At 40.7% G+C, this 19,568-nt stretch overlaps 1 protein-coding gene across 1 annotated transcript; it reads left to right on the plus strand.

Moving 5' to 3' along the window:
- The first annotated feature begins 403 nt into the window (after positions 1-403).
- Positions 404-18,703, plus strand: TNFSF10 (TNF superfamily member 10). The gene is made up of 5 exons (XM_007077087.3): positions 404-686; positions 6,265-6,402; positions 8,998-9,037; positions 14,849-14,953; positions 16,591-18,703. Exons 1-5 carry the CDS (start codon positions 417-419, stop codon positions 17,022-17,024), a joined length of 987 nt encoding a protein of 328 aa, XP_007077149.3. The 5' UTR covers positions 404-416; the 3' UTR covers positions 17,025-18,703.
- Positions 18,704-19,568: the final 865 nt, after the last annotated feature.

Here is a 19,568-nt window from a genome sequence, read left to right on the forward strand (position 1 = left end):
GTGCATCCACAGGACCCCAAAGGCCCTGAGCATTGCGGGAGGAGCTGTTTGACTTAACGCACAGTCCTTCCAACTTCAAAACATTTAAAAAACCCTTCTTTTAATGTTTATTTATCTTTGAGAGAGAGACACAAGCAGAACATGAGCAGGGGAGGGGCAGAGAGAGAGGGAGACACAGAATCTGAAGCAGGCTCCAGGCTCTGAGCTGTCAGCACAGAGCCGGACACAGGGCTTGAACTCCTGAATCGTGAGATCATGACCTGAGCTGAAGTGGGACACTTAACCTACTGAGTCACCCACGTGCCCTGAACAATTTTTTCCTGTGTGTTTACTTCCTTGGTCCCTGACATTCCTATAAAATGGAAAGAACTTCCCAGAATTTTACTAGTGTTTCTCTGGCTCCTCTGGCTTCCAGCATGTTGTTTCAGTTTCACTTTGATTATTTCTTTAATAAACGAAACCTAAGAAGGGCTCCACCCCCGATGGTTGGTTCGACAACAACAACCTGCTGTCTGGCTGCCTTTGCAGCAGTGACTGTCGGAGAGGACAGGACCGTGGTCGAGATGCAGGCCCCGGCGGGCCCCAGTCCCGGGCAGACCTGTGTGCTGATCCTGATCTTCACTGTGCTCCTGCAGTCCCTCTGCGTGGCCGTGACTTACATGTACTTCACCAGTGAACTGAGGCAGGTCAGTACAATGCACACAGTTCCTGACCGAGGCTCTCGGCAAACCTGGTTAACTGCCTCTGTTTCCTCCTCTGTGAAGACTTTACAGTAGGAAAAACTGTTCCCTCTCTCTGCCTGTGGACCCTAACTGCTAACGCATGTAATTGCTGAGGACCTTGTCAAAGTGTAAGTTGAAAGGATTGTGTGAACCAAATGCAGCTACAGAACTGGCTGTACCAGCTACTAGCAGATGCAGGAACAAAACTCCAGAGGTGGTTTTTTTTTTTTCCTTTTCAACACTATGTATAGTTTACAATACTAGCAATCGAACTAAAATCAGACCTGAGTCTTGGAATGTTATCAGGTTTCTCTTTTTCCTCCAAGACATGGGGTGGAGGGTAAGTCAGATCTTAGAAACATGTTTTGGTTTTAGATCTGTGGCACTTCTGTGTTGACAGTAGAGAGGATATTAAGGACTGGCATGTGTCTATTCCTCGGCCGTGGACATGCCACGCATAAAGCCTGTAATAAAGAGGTTACCATATGGACTCAGCATTTTACTGTTCATGATAAAATAATTGAAAATAAAACAATTATTCTATGCCTGTGGGTGGTCAAGTAGGAATCCAGGTACATTTGACAGAGAAAAAAACCTTAGTGGCTTTTTAGTTCATGTACTTCTCAACTGTATAAACCGTTTGGAACTATGAATGCAGAATTGCTGACAATAAACCAAGTCAGCTTGTGGCTTCTTATGTATTTTTTGACTAATTGTGTATTATATAGTAGAGAACTGTGAGCTGGAAGGAACTTTGAACACCCCCTATTTCATAGATGAGGGGACTAGAGACCCCCAGGCAAAATGACTTATCCAGGCTCAGACAGAGCTTTGGAAGCAGAGTTGAAATCAGGTCTTCAGGCAGCTAAGTAACATTCCACAGGTGTTAATATATTTGTCTACAGGGTTAATATATTTGCACCCTGTGATGCACACTGATAAGGCAATCTTAACATCTGCCAGCTGGCTAGGAAATGCAAGTAGAAGGGTCTCAGAAAAATATAAATTATCCAAATGCCATAGAGTGAGTATCTGTTAAGGAAATGTAGTTTGTATTCCCTGTGGAGTATAAATTTGGTTATCTCAGATACTTGTAAATTTTTCCTTTGACTTTGGATGAAGTAGACTCTTGTTTGACTCGCAAGTAATTATATAAGTGATGGTTACCATTAGGTGACCAGTAAAGTCAGCTTTGCTGTATTCAGAAGAGGCTGTATGTCTGCAACTAAAACATCAATGTAACTATAAGCATGCCTCTAGTTCTAAGTCTGCATGAGAGTCTGGAATACTGCTGTGTTTACAAGTTTGGATCTAGAATGTCCTAACCTTTGTTGACTTTGCAGCATAAGCAGAATGAGTCTGTATCTTTATTACGAAAGAAAATCATTGCCTCAATTTGCTGACATTGCAAGTTGGCCTAATTTTAAGACTATATTAACTGGTTCTTGACTGAGCAGACTCATGCAATTGTCTGTGTTTATGGTCAAGTAATTTTTTGAATTCTATAAAAATGGAAATTTCAAATCTTAACATGTCCCCGTGTGCATATGTTTTTCTTGATTGTGTAGTTACATATATATACACATATGTTTATAGACACGCAGAAGAATTCATTGAGAGTGCCAGAAAGGAAAGAGAATTAACAGATATTGAGCAAATACTGTGTTCCAGGAACTTTGCAAAATATTGCTCTATTTGATCCTTATAAAAATCCTGTAGGGGTGCCTGAGTGGCTCAGTTGGTTGAGCATCCAGCTCTTGATTCTGGCTCAGGTTATGATCCCAGGGTCATGAGATTGAGCCCTGCATTGGGCTCTGCATGGAGCCTGCTTGGGATTCTCCCTCCCTCTCTCTCTCTCCCTCTCCCTCTCCCTCTCTCCCCCCCCGCCCCTCCCCCACTCTCTGTCTCTAAAAAAAAGTCTTATAAATATAATTACCCCATTTTACACATAAGTAAACTAAGACTCTTGGAGTTAAGCGATTTGTCCAAGATTATAAAGCTGGTTAAAGGGAAAGTCCAATTTTGAACCCTGGCATTAGGTAAGTGCTCAATAAACTGTGGCCATTGTATTGAGAAGTTTCTTGAAGTTTCCACCTCTTCACCAGGAATGCTTGCAAGGAAAAATGAATCTGAGTCTCTTTGGTTGTGTAAAGTTTGGAAAAGCATACTTAACATAAGTACTAATTTTCTAAAATAAATCACAGATTCTACTTTGGCTAATGAAACTTTCTAGAAAAGACACTGAGCGGACTTTAGGGAGTGTGGCCTAAGGAGAGCTGAGTAACGTCTAACTGGACGTTCCCAAATAAGCCTATAGACTAGCAAGCATGATCAATAAATATGGGCTTAGTCTCTAAAGTTTGTCTCTCTGAGAACGTTTTGTGACAAGGGGGCTGCCTATCACTGTGGTATCATAGATGGGTAAGACAAAGGAGAAGGGGACCATTATCTACCAATCTCCATAAGTGGTTCTTTATGGTATTTGTGGTTTGCAGAAAATAGTTGTTAGACACTAATGTCAGGGCAGCAGAGAGGGTCGGTGCTGCCACCTTAAAGTTCCTGAGTCAACTGGCAAAGGAGTCCACCCTGTAGCCCAAAAGCCCTGCGAAGGACTGGCTGGCCGTGGCCTAGACAACCACCATGTTTGTGATGACACCAAGACAGTGGAAATCCACTTGTCAAAACCAAGGGCTTTTGGAGCAGAAGAGCAGGAACTCTGTGTGAAAGCTGTGTCCCTGAGAAGCATACAAATGAAAATAGCACACACATCCCCCTGCCCCAACACCCACATGTGGTTAGGGAGAGAATAGCTCTGGTCTGAGGTGCGAGGCAGGAAATTCATGCTTTGAAGTGGAAAGGATGTGCAAAAGAAGGGGAAAGAGAGACACATCATATTAATCCTCATGAATCATTCTTGAAACAACCACAGCAACCCCTCACTCATGCATCTAGTCACCAGCATTGGCCAAAGTCTGTAGAAGAAACCACCAAATATGATAATACAAGAAAATGTGGGGATGGGGAGGGTGGTTGGGGCTTTCTCTCTGGGTTTCTAGAAGAGAAATACCAAAATGCTGGTCATTGTGACTTCTAAGTGGTGGGATTATGGGTGTCTTTTTTCCTGTATTTTTGGTGTATATGGGTGTCTTGTTTTTCTGTATTTTATAAATTTTCTACAGTGAATGACATAAAAGCATCTATGCTATCTATATATGATTTTCATGTAGATTTAAAGAACATGACATTTTTATGTAGTCTTAAGAGAAAACAATCACGCACAAAACTGCCCACAGACAGCCCTGTAAACAAGAGAGATCATCCAGAGCTTAATTAGGAAGTAGGATGAGGGTGATTTTAGTGTGTTTTTTGTTTATTTTTCATTTAGTAAAATGTCCTTTACTTTCCTATATTTTCCAGGTTGCCTGTGTACCAACAATGTTTCTAGGCTTCATTAAGTTTGGGGGTAACAATGGAGTCACATTAGCTTGTCACGCTCCCTCCCATGTACACCTAGGATCTTACTCAGCTTTCAGGGTTCTCCCTCCCACCTGCTAGAGATGTTTCTGGAAAACCCCCAGTGGGCAGCCAGAGACTATAGGTAGCAGTTGGTTCTGGCCTGGGCTAGTCCCTGCTTCCACCCAGTTCGGTTCACAGTCAGCTGCCAGCTACCATGGCTGCCCAGTCTCAGTCAGTGCTCAGCTCTGCCCTTTCTTGCCCCTGGCCCTATCCTCCATGTTCTTCATCTTTTCCTGCTGAGACAGCTTCTAACTGCTGTGAAGTAAGAAAATAAATCACTCCCTCCTTTCTGTGTCATGCACAACTTTTCATCTCAACATGTTACAGAAGTTTGTGAGCCTGTTTATTCAGTTTTATCATACCAATGTCTGGCCAGAGAACACCCATACCGGCTGCACTGGGACAGTGTCCAATGAAGCTAACTTGCTCTTCCTGGAATCACCCTCAGGCCTTGTACTACATCCAGCTTTTCCTCTCCAATCCTACGCCCCGATTTGCTAGATATGTTCTCATATTTCTAAACTATACGTAATTGAGTGCTTTTCTGGGAAATGCTTTTCAGCTCCCACATATGTTGGAGATGCAAACAGAACTCTACAGGAGAAGGCCATGGGGCGGGTAGGGACAAAGTGATGTTGACTGACTCCACTGCTAGTTGTGTCTCTACTCAGGTGGCCCCAGCTGTTACCCCTACTACATTTACTAGGCCGAATGTTTTACTGTTGTAATTTAAAACAGGAAGAAAGAAAACAAACATTTAAAAGTAAATGAATGTTCTATGCCAGAGTGTGTGGAAGGAATTAATCAGCTTAGGTTTGTACTTTTGCACTTGAAGGACCTGGATCAAATGTCCAAGGAGTGCATGACTGAGTACAGAACCAGCTGACTCTGGCTGGGACCTCCCATAAACAAGTTATTTTGATCTGGAATGAGATTGTCTTTTTATGAGAAGGAGCATCATTGTTTGGTCTTTCCTTCAACCTTGGGAGTCCCCTAAGTTCAAACAACAGATAAAAATGGCCATTTTCCCATTTATTTCCCTAGAGAAAGACAATTCAGATCTGTACAGAGAAATAACATATCCTCAATCCCACTTGTTAAAAACGAAAACAGGAAAGAAAAAAAAAAAACCAAAAAACAATGTCTGGCCTTGCATGGACTTCCCATTTTTCTTTGTAAAATTAACCAGTTATCACCCTGCAATGTGCTGAGTGGTTTGGGATATATGCGTGCATGCATTTGTTCCATGTGTGCATGCACACGTGTGTGTGTGTGTGTGTGTGTGTGTGTGTGTGTGTGTGTGTGTGTGTGTGTTTAATATCAAGCTAGGACTTTATTGAAAATTACCTGGCCATTATAACTGTTTGCTCCCAGAAGGAGGGGGCAAACCTTCAAATGGTGTTTCAGGTCTCTGCAGGTAAATCCCTAGCTAGTGTGGACATTTAATGAGACAACATTAAGATTTTCAGTGGCAATATGGTCCAGATTTGGCCATCCAGAGGACTGGAAATCACAATAACTAGAATTTACACAATATCGTCTGCATCCCAGAGGATTTGTTTAATTTATTATTTAGGATGCTGGAATTTAAATGGACTCTATTGCCTACTTTGTACCTAGATAGCTTCCCAGCTTTAGAATGGGATGCCCCCCCCCCATCTCAGAGGTGGAAAGGACCTCAAAGATCACCACAATGAACCAGCTCAAAACTCAAATGAAAAATTGACACAGAAGAGAAAAAGCAATTTGTTGAGGGACACACAGCTGTTTAACGCCAGGATCAGTGAAGGGCATTGTGACCCAGGATGTCTGGCCCACACCTGTATCCTTCCCACCACGTCTGACTGCTTATTTTTATTCACAAGACAAAGGACAGCATGCTTACTGTTTATTTCAACCCACAAGCTTATCCAAGGTACCAAGACTTCTCTGAATCTGTCATCAGTTCCTGTTGTCTTAACTTGTAAATTAACAAAAATAATAAGCATTTCTCTATAATAATGTATTATATTCCATCTTAATCCAGATGCAGGACAAATACTCCCAAAGTGGCATTGCTTGTTTCTTAAAGGAAGACGATATCTCTTGGGACCCCAATGATGAAGAGAGTATGAACACCCCGTGCTGGCAAGTGAAATGGCAGCTCCGTCAGTTTGTTAGAAAGGTAGGTGGACCACCGGGTCACTCCGCCAGCAGACGTGGAGGGTCGCAAGAGAAAGAACACCTAGGATCATCAAGCGTAGATGCCTCATTTTGCAAAGGAGACAACAGAGGCCCAGAGTGTTTTAGTGATCTCCCCCAAATTCCTAAAACTAGAAGAAAGTGGAACAGCACCAAACAGAGGGGCCTGGCTGACTCCCAGGCTAGAGCTCATTCCTCTCCTCCAGAGAGCCTCCCCAACTAGTCTGCCCTTTTTATCTCACATTGTAGAAAATTGAGGCACAGACTGGGCAATGTGTTCAAGATCACACAATGATAAAAGATGTGTGTGGTTTTGTTGTCCAGAAGACAAAAGATGCCAAATAATGGTGTTTTATAATCTTTGCACCTTGTTGATGTCTGCAATTAAATATATCTTTATTTGTGTATGCACATAGAGATGAAAAAAGAGGAAAGAAGAGGGAACGAAGAGACGCTTTGAGAAATTGAAGGTGATGACATCTCAATATATAGTCAATAAGTGACAAATTACAAAATATGATCTGTTTATGGATGCAGGATCTCTAGCAGAAACACTATGTTAGCTAGTAGTTTATTTCACTAAATTATATCATTTTGCTTTCATAGTTTTGCCTTCTGCCTCCCAGAAAGGTCAGAACAGAACATGGATATAAAAATACTCTGTAAACTAGGATACACCGTTATTGTTTTAAAAATACTGGGGACATTCCCAGGGCGGGAAGAAGATGTGTTTTAAAGATATGATTGAAAGTCCATTGTTTGGTGCCCTGTCTTTCCACTGAAACAGTGTTATGTCAGTGGTTAGAGCTCTGATTTATAACCCCAAACAGTCCTCATAGTAGAGCCCAGATGTCATCTATGATGCCATTTCTATGAGAAATGAAATCTCACTTCGGCTGGAGGCCGGAAAAGGGTGCCCACCAGCTCACAGCACAAGCTATAGTGATGCAGCTGTGACTCTGTGGCCCCAAGTGGCGAGGATGAGGAAAGGCCCAGGGGTGGGAAACATCCTGAGAAGACCGAGGAATGAATGGGACTCTGCAGTCCCTGGTGTTCATGGGGCAAACCCACAGGTGGCAGGGGAGAGAAACTCAGAACTAGGGCAGAAATCTGGAGACTGAAAAGGGGTGGGGATAGATTGCACATACCTCTTTCTTGCTGTTCTCTCTCTCCCCCCCATCCTCATATGCTGCCACTAACTAGAACAGTCAGAAGCTGGGAGAGGATGCAGACAAAAAGGGGGAAAAGAGTTCCCTTTTTTTTTTTTTCCAGGCACCATTAATGGAACAGACTATTTCCAGTAAACATCCTATGCCCATTACGTAGGATATCTCATTTAATCCCCATAACAGCTCTGTGAGGAAGGAAGCATTATTATCTTCCTCTTTTTTATTTTTTAAATAGATGAATAAATTAAAGTTTACATCAGTTAAGCAACGAGCAAAGTTTTCCAGAGCTAATGATTGACAGATCTGAATCTGGACCATCTGACCAGACAGTCATTATTCTTTTAATCTGTTTCCCAAGCTGTAGGAATTACCCTTCTCTCTTTCCTGCTGCTCCTCCTTCTTCCTTCCTCCCTTCTGTCCCAGAATGAGAGAGACACAGAGACTATGCCGAGGCACAGCTCCTTTCCCTTCCATATCCCAGTGCCCATTGTGCTATTGGCAGACCCTCCATTACCAGGTCAGGGCTTGAGGCCAAGGGGAAGGCAGAGAGCTTCTGCTCTGGGGTGGGAGTACAGAGGAGGGGAGTTTCTGGCAGTTTCAAAATTAACAACAGTGGCAGGAAAGGAAGGCAGTGATGGATAAAGGCCCAAGTAGCAGAGCTGGGTGGAGGGGAGTTTAGAAGCTGTGGATGAGCAGTCCGCATTAGCCCGTCTGATAGAAAGGCTAAGGTTTCTCTCTTTCTTACTGGTTTTCCCCACTGGTTAGTACAAAGAAAGTGATGTTAGTTGTTTAGTAAAGACATTATTTTTTATGTTGATGTGAAGAATGCCCTAGCCACATGTCAGAAATGAGAGAATGACAGTGTTGCAGGTCCCGGCTTGATGGGCTCTGTGTCTGTGGGCATCCCAAGAGAGAGGAAGTGTGCCTTATATCTTGAGACTTGGGTCTGCCCAATGCAAAGCTCCTGAATGCTATTACGTAGTGCACATATACACACATTTGTGTGCAGACACACACCCCACACAGAGAGAGTGAAGTGGCATGGTTGCCACATCCATTAGCTACAAGGGTTTTGAGGGAACATTAGCCTGTCCTAACTTGGCAGCTGGCACCTTCCTCCTGTGTTGCTTCAGGTGTGGCCTTTTGAAGACTTCATCCAGAAACAGAACTTTCCCAGACATAGGACCATCCTCGGTCACCATGCAGGAACAGCTGCCTCTGCCTCAGTATTCACCCCATCTCCCACCCTACCCCACACAAACTCTGTGCTTGAACAACTAAAGCTTCTGGGGTTGATGTCTTATGTAGAAATTTCATCTCAAACACCCGCAAGAAGAGCCATAGGCATTCTGTAGTCAGTTTAATTATTTTTAGGGAAATTAACAAGCTTTATTCAATACTGTTTGCAGATTTTGAGAACCTATGAGGAAACCATTCCTACAGTTCCAGGTAGTATTTTTTTTGTTATTTTAATTTTCTACTGTCAACTTCATGACAGGGTGACTAGTTCTCCAGCTCTTCTTCTCTGCTCGCATCCACATATCCCCCCTCCAACTCCTACTCAGTGTCTCAAAACACTTGATTCTATTTTCCTATTTGCACTGGCAGAACACTTAGGGCCAAATCTGTGGCCCACCTGTGGTCAAAACTTTATTTCTCCCAATGTGGATTTTCCTTTCATCTCAATTTCTTCCATTATTTATCTTTTATTTGCCAGTGTTTCATAAATGAGCCATCTAAATCCTTTCTGGTACATGGCTGGAAGTAAGATAAGTAAAGGCCCCCAAGTAACTCATCTTTTCTCTGCTTCTGACCACCACTAAGCTCTATGCCCTTCTTTATGCAAGAGCCCCTCACTTCGTCATTTTTCCCAGCAATCCTTCACCCACCGACCCACCCACCACAACTCTCTCATGGTCCCTCACCCATGGTCACCTTCTTCATGGTCAGCACCCTGCTCTTAACCCATAAGGGCTCCCCTCAAAGGGCTATTCCCCAGGCTGGGTTCTTCCCTTCCTGGCTTTTCATACAACTGACTCCTTCTCATTCTCAAACTATTGCCTAAATGTTACTTCTTCAGAGAGAATGTCCCTGGCTACCTTATTTAGGTAAGATAACAAGCACCTCCTTTCATCTCCTTCCATTTTTATATATTTTTTATCTGTGTGCTGATTCCCCACTACTTTAAAGATACATAAAGATAGAACACATGTCTATTTCTCTCATTTCTCTATACCTAGCACCTAACTCTATGCTCCAAACCTAGTAGAATCTTTTATTCCCCTGGCCCTTAGGTGGACCACCTTTTGTACACGCATGTATGTATTTTGATTGAGATGAAATTCACATAATATACAAGTAATCTTTTTTTGGGGGGGATAAAAGGTGTCATTCTCATTTTATATTTTAATTGAAGTATAGTTGGCATACAATAATATATTCATTTTAGATGTACACCATAGTGATTTGACATGTATATACATTACAAAATGCACACTACAATAAGTATAGTTACCATCTGTCACCATACAGAATTATTACAATATTATTCACTATCTTCCCTATGCTGCATTTTATATTACCGTGACTTATTTATTTTACAACTGGAAATTTGTACCTTTTAATCACCTTTACCTATTTCGTCCATCTCCTCACCCCACTCCCATCTGGCAACCACCAGTTTGTTCTCTGTACCTATGAGTATTTTTGTCTTGTTTTGTTTGTTTGATTTTAGATTCCACATATAAGTGAAATCTTATGTTATTTGTCTTTATCTGTCTAACTTATTTCACTTAGCATAATACCCTCTGCATCCATCCATGTTGTCTTAAATGGCTAGATTTTATTCTCTTTTATGCCTGAATAATGTTCCAGTGTGTGTGTGTGTGTGTGTGTGTGTGTGTGTGTGTGTACCACAGCCTCTTTATCCATTCATCTGTTGATAGACACTTAACGTTGCTTCCATATCTTGGCTATTATAAACAATGTTACAATGAATATAATGGTGGATATATCTTTTCGAGACAGTGATTTCACTTTCATTTTCTTGGGATAAGTATCTAGAAGTGGAATTGCTGGATCATATGGTTTTTCTATTTTTAACTTTTTGAGAACTCTCCATACGGTTTTCCACAGTGACTGCACCAGTTTATATTCCCACCAACAATGTAGTAGGGTTCCCTTTTCTCCACATCCTTACCAACCCTTGTTGTTTCTTGTCCTTTTGTTATTACCATGTCTGAGGTGGTATCTCATCGTGGTTTTTGTTTTTATTTTCCTGATGATGAGCAATGCTGAGCATCTTTTCATGAAGGAGTGGCCTTATGTAGAAGGTATTCTGTGGCGACCAGAAATATAATCCTCTCTGGTCACCAGAATCAGGCACTTCAAGAGTGATCCTTGTGTGGACTGTGTGTATCCTCCTGTAGTGACTAGGCCACAACTGCTGGTGGGTGTGGCTGGCCCTAGCTCTGGCTACCTGCCCTGGGTCAGAAGCCACTTTGGAAGGATGCCGGTCTCAGCTGAGGTCACCCCTGGCATGTGGCAGGGAAGGAGCAGCTTCATGGGGATAATTGATCTCAGCCCAGCTGCTTTAGGGGATGGGAAGATTGAGGGGGACAGGTCCACAGGGTAATGCCAGGATGAGGCGAGTGGTGCTAGCTGGCTCCCCTGGAGTTGAGCCCCACTCATTTTCAAAGCTGGACATGGTGAGAGCTTGTCTTCCCAGTGCAGGCCCCTGGTCAGTGTCCCATGTGGAGCTTGAATCCCTTGCTCCCCAGGGGGAATTTCACGCCTATGATATCCCCCCAACTTGTAGATCGCCTCACCTGGGGTGTGGGTCCTGACCGGACTTGTCTCTGCCCCTTTCAACTCTTCTCCATGTGGCTCTTTCTTTATATCTTTAGCTGTGGAAGAGCTGTTCTGCTAGTCTTCAGGTCCTTCTCAGAGAGCATTGCTCTATATGTGGTTATAGCCTTGGTGAGTCCATGGGAGGATGTGAGTTCAGGACCCTCCTACCCCACTACCTTCAAAAATTTTACAATTCACCATTTTGCAGTGCACAGTGTAGTGGCAAATGGTGCATTCACAATACTGTGCCACCACCATCTCTCTCCACATAGAATGTTCTTCATACAGGGGTGCCTGGGTGGCTCAGTGGTTGAGTGTCTGACTCCTGATTTCTGCTCAGGTCATGATCTCATGGTCGTGAGATTGAGCCCTGAGCAAGTCTCTGTGGTGGGTGTGGAGCCTGCTTAAGATTCTCCCTTTCCCTCTGCCCCTCCTCTGTTCATGCACACATTCATTCTCTCTCTCTCTCTCTCTCTCTCTCTCTCTCTCTCTCTCAAAAAAGAGGGTTCTTAATACATATTTTTAAAGTTAATACATAAGTAAATGAAACTATTAAATCAGTTTGCTACTTCTGCATTTGGCTCACCATAGTCCCATTTTCCCATGTTAATGGCCATAGAGGCCTGAATACATATACCAGAGACTTAGGGCATACCAGCCTGGCAGAGAAGAAAATGTTCTTCAATATAAGTGTTGTAATGATGTCTTTCTACTTTTCAACTATTCTTTTTCCTTTTTTTCTTTTTAATGTTTATTTATCTTGAGAGAGAGACAGAGAGAGGGGGAGAGAGGGGGAGAGAGAGAGAGAAGGGTCAGAGAAAGAGGGAGAGATAATCCCAAGCAGGCTCCTCACTGTCAATGCAGAGCCCAATGGAGGGCTTGATCCCATGAATTGGGAGATCATGACCTGCACCAAAATCAAGAGTTGGACACGACCAACTGAGCCACCCAAGTGCCCGGTCACCTATCTTTTTTCAATATGATAAGCTTCCTCATTACTTAACAACTCCCATTTTTCTTTATTAAATAGCTTTTATTAAACAAGATAAGACCTGATCCCAGGGTCTAAGCATTCTTTCCCCAAAAGCAAAAGTGGTAGTCAGAACATTGAATACTCTTCCTCTTCTGATGAGGCACAACAGATCTATGATCTATAGTAGATGTATGTATAACACTTTCAGTGTTGTAAGAAAAATACTCTTTTTCACTCATCCCAATGAAATGTAGAAATCATATACTAATCAGCATACCTAGATGTATTGATGACATCCAAATAGACACATTGACAGGTTTCTTTTCTAGGAAGTGTTTGCTATAGCCTCTAAAGAGGAAATATCCTCTTTAGAATTTGCTTTTCTATCTAGGCTTTCCCATATCCTTGCAATGACCTCAAATGCAAGATATTTATAATTGGATTCAGTTATTGAATATTTTAAAACAAAGTGTTAAGGTCTAAGGGCAGGCAAGGCATTATGAATTATTTAACAGTGGGAGTTCAAGGTGAATGGACACATCAACCTTGAAAGCTGAGCATTCTGAGGGCATTATGTAATTGACCATGCATCCTCATGATATATTTGGTATTCAGTACTGTACAAATGCCTTCCCATCCTGAATAAGCAACAACTCATACCAGATAGATGGAAGAGATTCCCGTTTCCTATTTATTATTTCCCTTTTTTACCACCTCTTCTCAGTTCCCCCACCTACTAGCCTAGATTAAGGCCTCCTGTTCTCAGTCCTGATCACTTACTTGCCAGTCTCCAGCCCTCTCACCTTCTAATCATCACAGCTTTCTTTGAGACAGGATAGCCTAAAGCACAACACATTGTCCCTTCACTTCCCTGCCCCAAATCATTCAAAATCCACATCCTGTAAAATCCAAATCTCTTAGTTTAACATTCAAATCCTCTATAGTTTGGCTCCTCATTCAAGCCTAGAACTGAACTCCTCCCTTGTCTGTGTCCCAGGAATGCTTTGTGAGTCCTGCCTCTGGCCTCTGGCCTAGATCTCAGAGAATGCCCTTCTTCTAGCCCTCCTTCCCAAGCCTGCCCATCCTCATCCTATTCAGATCAAATTGCCATTTGCACCTCAAATGTTTGTTTGTATTCATTTATTTATATTCTGTCTCCTTGCTCCTAAAAGAGTGCCTGGCATAGATGTGATGGGCACTTTGGTTTATTGGAGTAAGCGTTAGCATAAACCCTCCCCTGACCTCAATTCTCCAATAAGTAGGAATCTCTCCCTCTTGTGAACACCCATCACCCTTTATTTATATTTCTCACAGGTAAATTTTCACTTTCTAATTTATATTTTTCCTAAAAGACTGTAAGTCCTTTGAGGGCTCAGTCAGTGTAATCCATGGCTAATCTTTGCAACCCATATACAGCATAGTGCAGTGCCTTAGTTCTGGCAATATTTGCTTGATGAAAGAATATAATTTATCTTAACAACCAGTAGAAGCACACTTGGGACGTTTAAGCTGATTTTTTAAGAAGAGGTAGTTTATTGGGGTACCTGGGTGGCTCAGTCAGTTGAGTGTCCCACTCTTGATTTTGGCTCAGGTCATTATCCTAGAGTTGTGGGGTGGAGTCCCACAATGGGCTCCATGCTGAACATGGTCCTGCTTGGGATTCTCTCGCTCCTTCTCTCTCTGCCTCTCCTCCACTCATGTTTTATCTCTCTCTCTTTCTCTCAAAATAAATAAAAATTTAAAAATTAAAGGGTAATATGTTGAATTTGTATATTTAAAGTCTGTTCCAAAGTACTTTGGAATGTGATCAATAGGTGTTATTTGTTTATTATGATCTAGTGAGCCAGTGATTTTTATGTTTACATATTGATTATCATGACCAGTATGCCAATTCATATTTCTCTTGGGGGGGGGGGCGGTGAAGGGATGACTGTTGGATACCAGTTCGTAGCATCTTTGGACCATCGTTACACTGCTACTCCTTTAGAATCAGAATCACTCTGATTGTCTCTATATATAACTCAAAGTGGAAATTTGCCAAGACTTGGTTATTTGTGCATTTTAAATGACTCAAGCAGAGTTATTACATGTCCATGGTTATTTACTTGTTTGGTTTTTGTTTGTCTGTTTGTTTGTTTTGGAAAAGGGCCATAATCTTCATTTTGTTGTATTCTGGTTGGACCTTATCTCTGATATGTCGATAAATTATAATCCAAGTTGCTGCTTATTCTTCTCATCTAAAATACTTTCCAAATTAAACATAAGCTGGAATAGATGGATCATCATATTAATATATGGGCTGCTTTTATGAGCGACCATACAATCAATTTTGGAAGCACAGTGTGCTTATGATGTCTGATCAACAACAGTTCTGAATAGCAATGTATTTGAAAAGTAGTTTGACAAGTGCTGAAGATTCTTTGTCATTTTTCTTTTAGAAAAGCAGCTAAATATTCCTTACCTAGTAAGAGAAAGAGGTCCTCAGAGAGTAGCAGCTCACATAACTGGAACCAGTCGGAGAAGAAGCACATTCCCAGTTCCAAGTAAGAGAAACAACAAATATATCATGGTTTCAAGGAAGGCAATGAAAAAATTCGTTCCAAATAATTTGTTCTTTCAACTTTCTACATGAAATGTCTATATGACTATCTACAAAATGCTCAGTGGTAACTGGGGCTCAGATAGGCTTTCTCAGAAGGAAGATTACAAGAGAAAATAGCTCAGTAACTACTCTGGCATAAATGCTCTCAGGAGAATCCTCTGGTGGGAGAACTCTGTCTTAGAGTTTCCCATGCCCCTATATGTGCTTTTCTTCTTCTTCTTCAAAGTAATTTCTCTTTCTCCCTCCATCAAATATTCCTCCTCCTTAGGAGTTTCGAGTCAGTCATATACTTTCACCAGAAGTGACTAGTTATTCCTTGTGGCATTTGTACTTGGTCGAACTATGGGAAATTGCCAATATTTGACCATTTCTCACTTAGAGAAATGTCAGTTTCATATAGCTTAGCCAATATGGTAAGCGTACTTCTTAACTAAAGAACAGGTGTCTATACAGTGCTATAACAATGCAAGAGTTTTACAGTCTAAATATGCACATTGGAATACCAGCCCCTCTTTACCTAGATGTGTTTTGAGCAAATTACCTAATCAAATAAAGCTTCAGTTTCCTCATATATGAAGTGGAGATAATCTTTAACTCATAAAATAGTGAAGATTAGCACAGGCAAAATTCCTGTGTATTGTAAGTACTTAATAAATAGTTGCTTTTATTATTACAAAAGGTTTTATCTCAAGTTAAAGAAATTTCAAGTATCAGTTAAAAGATGAAAAGATTTGGAATTTTTTTTCATTTTTTTTTTTTCCTGGGCAGTTGTCTTCTTGGTATTCCTGAACTCATGTTTTATGAATGAGAGACATGTTCTGCCTATGAGTGAGATCATTATTATAATGTTAGTTTTTACTATTTATCAAGAAATACAACAGTTGTTTTGCCCTGTTGAAAAACTAAACTTTACACCAATCGTGGAGATGAGCCCAAAGTTTAAAGGAATATCCTATTTTGGTAGGGCCCTTTTTCATTTAAAGTCTTTGGGAGTTAAAGATCCAAGGGTCTAAAGATCTTTAAATCTGGACCTCTTTGCCAAACCTTATGCCCTGTCTTATTGTGTACTAGAGATGCTTTCTGTCTGAATGGTGCCTTTGACTCTGGATTGCTGAGAAAGACCAAGAAGGAACCCAAAGTGATCCAAAGGAATAGCAATAAGTTCTGAGCTCCAGGCTTAAGGAAACATATATTTCTTTTGGTTTCATTACGTGTTGTTCATTTTAGTTCACCTGCCTAGGAAGGGAGGCAGGGGTTTGGGACAGAAGTTCTGCCCAGGCAGATTGCCATCTGAGTTAATCATCCCCTGTGCTACAGTTTAGAGCTGAGTTTGGCAGATATAGTGTTAAGTGGTGGATGAGGCACAGAAAAGAAAGGGACTCACAACAGGTCACAATGATACAGTAGCCTCCAGATTTCTATAAGAAATTCAGAATCTTGTTAAGATTGAAGGAGCAAGAAGGTTTATATTAGATTGAAATTCTTTACAATCCCAACCAAAAAAAACTGGCTAGCCATGGCTACTGAGATATTTCTTGCCTTTGCTACAAACTTTCTTTCTCTCTAAACTTCCTCCAGGCTCCAAGAATGAAAAAGCTTTGGGTCAGAAAATAAACTCCTGGGAGTCATCAAGAAAAGGACATTCATTCTTGAATAATTTGCACTTGAGGAATGGTGAGCTGGTTATTCATCAGAGGGGGTTTTATTACATCTATTCCCAAACATACTTTAGATTTCAGGAACCTGAGGAAACAGAACAGAACAGAAAGAGAAACAAACAAATGGTACAATATATCTACAAATACACAAGTTATCCTGACCCGATACTGCTAATGAAAAGTGCTAGAAATAGTTGTTGGTCTAAGGATTCAGAATATGGACTCTATTCCATCTATCAAGGTGGGATATTTGAGCTGAAGGAAAATGACAGAATTTTTGTCTCTGTAAATAATGAGCAATTGATTGACATGGACCAAGAAGCCAGTTTTTTCGGGGCCTTTTTAATTGGCTAAATAATCTTCAAAGGAAAAACAGTATTCTCAATAAATATTGCTTGTCACAACAAAGCAAGGAAGCCTGAGCAAAGCTGCCTCAACCAAAAGACCAAAACAACACACGGTTTTCTAATATCTGTGAAAGTGACCAAGTCTAAGAAAGCAACCAAGAAGAAAGTGAAATTGCCAAAAGACCTTGGGCTCTTCCTGATACCAGCTTGCTAGCAGGAATCTAGAAGATTCTGTTACCAAACACTTGTGTACCTATAAACATCTGTCTTTATTATCTATTCTTGTGAAGATTCCAGAAGATTAATGACCATCTCTTAAGTAGTATATCACCTTGGTTGCTTCCAAGTTGCCATTCCCAAAGTTGGAAGAGAAAGGGGAACCAGTAAAAGGTCATGATCTTGGGAGGCAATCTTCTGCCTATACATGCGATGTGCGAAGGCAATTTGTGTTGTGCATGACGTCAAAGGAGGTATCTCATACATCTGGATTTGGTGGAAATAATATCATGTTGTTAAAAAAACAAACTAAATTTATGATGCCCAAATAAGGAGCTATTTCTGAATGGCTTGTGCTTTTTCCTACCAAAAGTCAAACTGGGCAAAAGCACTAATATTTTTGATAAAGGACTCTATGATGAGTGAACTGCCAATCAGAAATCAGGGAATTTGGTCTCATGGGGGCAGGAGGAGAAATGGGAAAGTGGAAATGACAAACACAGGTAAATCAGCAGAAAAGAGCCAAAGAAAGATCTGATTCCCACTCCCGACCCTATTCTCCATTGCCAAATGTCTTATCTAGTATACATCTCCTTAAGGTTGTATCATTTTTTTGCCTTTGTCAGAACAGCAATTGCTTTTATCTTCCAAAATTGTGACACAAAATAGTTCATTGTGCCATTTAATCTAACCAGTTGGAGAAAAAAATTAGTTGGCGTATTTGTTTAATCTCTTCTAATTATTATCCTAAGCACAGCTTAATTTACACTTTCAGGTTGTGTGCTCAAATGTTCATTTAAATGTGTCTGATCAAATAGGGCTTTTTCAAAAAGGCTCACTTAAATTTAAATTTACAGCATGCTGCAGATACCTGGTACTTCTGGCCCTTTGTACTCTATTTTCCATAGCACTAGTCAAGTTCTTACATACTGACAAATTGACTTATTTGTTACTCTGTTTTTTAAAGCCTGCTTCCTATCTCTAGAATATAAGGCTGTGATAGCAGGGAACATTTAGTCCTGCTCATATCTGTAACCTCCGTACCTGGGACAGTACCTGAATATAGTAACCACACAAAATGTATTTGTGAATAAATGAATGAGTGAGTAAATGAATATCTAATCATATGGGGGAAAACATGAAAAATATCCCCTGCCTTAACCCTTACACTGAAAAAACTTCAAGGAATTTAAAAAGTAACCTCAAAGTGAGGTTTTATTTTTTATTTTATTTTTAATTTTTTTTTAAGATTTAATTTTTAAGTCCTCTCTACACCCAGCAAAGGCCTCAAACTTACAACCCCAAGATAAGAGTCACAGGCTCCACCTACTGAGCCAGACAGGCGCCTCAAAGAAGAACTTTTAAGCAAAGATTTAAAACTCAAAGTAAAAAACTGCAATGATTGTGAATATAAAATTCAGAAATGAAAGAGAATATCAATTTTTACTCTATTTTTATACTAAATTTTAAAAATGCTACTTTTTCAATAAAAATGACATGTTAAAAATGTGTGGTTTTTGTTGATCTAGTACTTGCATTTGTTTTATAGTACCAAGATTACTAAAAATGGGGAAAAGGACATTTTTGGGGGAGGGGGTAGGACTTCTAATTTCTTTTTCATGGTATATTTTATCTGACGTATCTTACAGAAGAAATGAATTAATTGCTCACTTTGGTATTTAATATGATAAAATGTATCAGTCCTTTCCTTTACAGTTAATGCTTTTGTTATGGGTTGAATTGGGTCTCCCAAAAAAGGTATGTTGAAGTCCTATTCCCCAATACCTCAGAATGTGACCTTATTTGGAAATAAGGTTGTTGTAGATACAAGAAGTGAAGATGAGGCCATAGTGGAATAGTGTGCATCTTTAATACAATAAGACTGGTATGCTTATTCAAGGGAAGAAATTTAGAAATAGACACACAGAGAGAACTCCATGTGACGACAGAGGCAGAGATTGGAATAACTGCAAGATAAGGAGCACCATGGATTGATGGCCATTGCCAGGAGTTAGGGAGAGACAAGGCAAGATTCTACTCACAGTCTCAGAGGAAGGATCTGAGACCAGAGTCTCAGAAATTTCCTGACACCTTGATTTTGAACTCCTGGACTCCAGAGCTGTGACAGAATAAATTTCTGTTGTTGAAAGCCACTCAGTTTGTGGCACTTTGGTCCAACAGCCCTAGAAAGCTAATACAGATTTTCATTTTATGCCCAAGATATCTTTTCTACCACTACTATGCAGATAATGCTATTTTTTTCTAAAAGCTTTAAGGTCTGGCCTTTCATAGTTTGATAGCATCATTCAACTATAATCTAATTTATATGGGATGT

Source organism: Panthera tigris, chromosome C2 (assembly GCF_018350195.1).
Source record: "Panthera tigris isolate Pti1 chromosome C2, P.tigris_Pti1_mat1.1, whole genome shotgun sequence".
Taxonomy (NCBI): domain Eukaryota; kingdom Metazoa; phylum Chordata; class Mammalia; order Carnivora; family Felidae; genus Panthera; species Panthera tigris.